The sequence below is a fragment of the Gekko japonicus genome, unplaced genomic scaffold (assembly GCF_001447785.1).
Source record: "Gekko japonicus isolate JY-2015 unplaced genomic scaffold, Gekko_japonicus_V1.1 scaffold2129, whole genome shotgun sequence".
NCBI lineage: Eukaryota > Metazoa > Chordata > Lepidosauria > Squamata > Gekkonidae > Gekko > Gekko japonicus.
Genome location: NW_015176516.1, coordinates 311,628 through 313,473, shown reverse-complemented (window position 1 = coordinate 313,473; position 1,846 = coordinate 311,628). Strand labels below are relative to the sequence as shown.

General features: G+C 44.4%; 1 protein-coding gene across 1 annotated transcript in view; it reads left to right on the top strand.

Annotated features, from left to right (window-relative positions):
- Window positions 1-245: 245 nt before the first annotated feature.
- The window catches only part of LOC107123997 (obscurin-like), a 73,710-nt gene continuing 72,109 nt past the window's right edge, over window positions 246-1,846 (top strand). The window contains exons 1-2 of the mRNA XM_015427371.1: window positions 246-440; window positions 1,170-1,324. Of these exons, the coding sequence (XP_015282857.1) occupies window positions 246-440; window positions 1,170-1,324 (350 nt within the window). The remainder of the gene's footprint in view (window positions 441-1,169; window positions 1,325-1,846) is intronic.

Here is a 1,846-nt window from a genome sequence, read left to right as displayed (position 1 = left end):
CAACACGGTATCCGGGGGCGTGGCGTCGGGCTAGAAGAAGATGGACGCCTGAACTCTCGGCTCCGACCCAATCCTCCTGATTCTATCATTTTTAGCAAGATTTACATCACAAACAACTCTATCCAGGCATGAAAAGATCACTAAGAATTAAATCGTATAAAAATAACTCCAAACAACAACCGATCCCGCCGTATTTTGCCTCGCAAAATTCATCACAGGCATCGCAGCCTTCTGCAGAAGCCAACATGGCGGCGGACAACCCCGGTCTTCCAGACGGAGGTATGGCAGTCACGCGTGACGAATTCTTTTCAACTATCAAAGCCTTAGAGAATACCGTCACCGCTACAATAAAAGATATAATCAAACCGATTACCGAACAACTGACTGAACTAAAAACTGCGCTCTCACAAGCGTCGCAGACTGCTGAGACAGCCCTCGAGGCAAGTATAACGCTTCAAGACGATTCCCGGTTTTTTTATAAGAGGGAGGAATGGGCAACAGATCGCATAATGGCCATTGAAAATCAACTCCGCGCCACCCATTTAAAATTTCGGGGCCTCCCAGAGCAAGTTGGGGGAAAAGGGAAAGCAGATCTCTGCGCGTTCCTAACTTCGTGGCTAGCCGCGATTCTCAATTTAGAGGACAGCGAGGAACTGTTCATTGAATGGGCCTACAGGGCGGGCCAGCCACGATCTCAACAAAGAACAACCCCGAGAGACGTCATTGCCAAGTTCTCTGATTCCCGGGCCAAGATGGCGATCATTGAAACTGCGCGCGCACAAGGATCGCTGCAGTACAAGGGCTCAAAGATCTCAGTTTTACAAGACCTTTCCTCGGAGACACTACAGAAACGAAAACAACTAAAACCAATAACCTCTGCGCTGATTGCTGCGAACATAAAATACCGATGGTCTGCATACTACAAGCTCCTTGTCTCCCACCAAGGAACCACCAGACTGATAGCAGACTACGACGCTGGGCTTCAGCTTCTTCAAGATCTCAACTTACCGCTCCCACCAGAACAGCCAACAGATCAAGACGTCGGGAGGAACGATCGTCCTTCAAACCGGTGGAAGAGATTAACACCCAAGAAAAACTCCTAGCTTTTGTCTCACTCACGCGACAACCTGCCTGACTTTCGGTTTCAGTTTTCAGCTTTCTTCTTCCAGCTTGACGATCGTCTTACAACATCGACTTCAAAGAAGTTCGACAGAATGTATTTAATGGCATACAACCTGCCTGACTTTCGGTTCCAGTTTTCAGCACTCTTCATCCAGCTTGACGATCGTCTTACAGCATTGACTACAAAGAAGTTCAACAGAATGTATTTAATGGTATACTGTTGCTTCCACTAACTGCTGAACGCAATTAAGGAAGACTTCAATGCTGACTCACAGAAATGGTACTATGTTATACCGACTTTATGCTTAATCTTATACTTAATATGCTAGATATCCGTTATATGTGTGTGTTATTTGAATATCAACTTGCTAATAATTTGTTCACATTTAATACACCTTAGGGTGATCATCTGGAGGGGGCGGGAGGGACCTAATGAGGTTCTAGCTCCACAGCTTGTTTGTTCTTTAGTTGCTAATACTTAAAAATGACTTTTCCATGTTCCCTGCACACTAGGGACTGCAGAACAAAGTTAAATGTTCTGCACAAAGTTGTTCATTGTTTAATGTTGATGTTGATGTTTACACAGTTTTTAAAGTATTATGAATTGGTTAAGAACTACACAACAAGGATTTCAGTAATTCACCCAAGTATGACTACACAGTTTTTAAAGTATCATGAATTGGTTGAGAACCATACAACACGGATTTCAGTAATTCACCCAGGT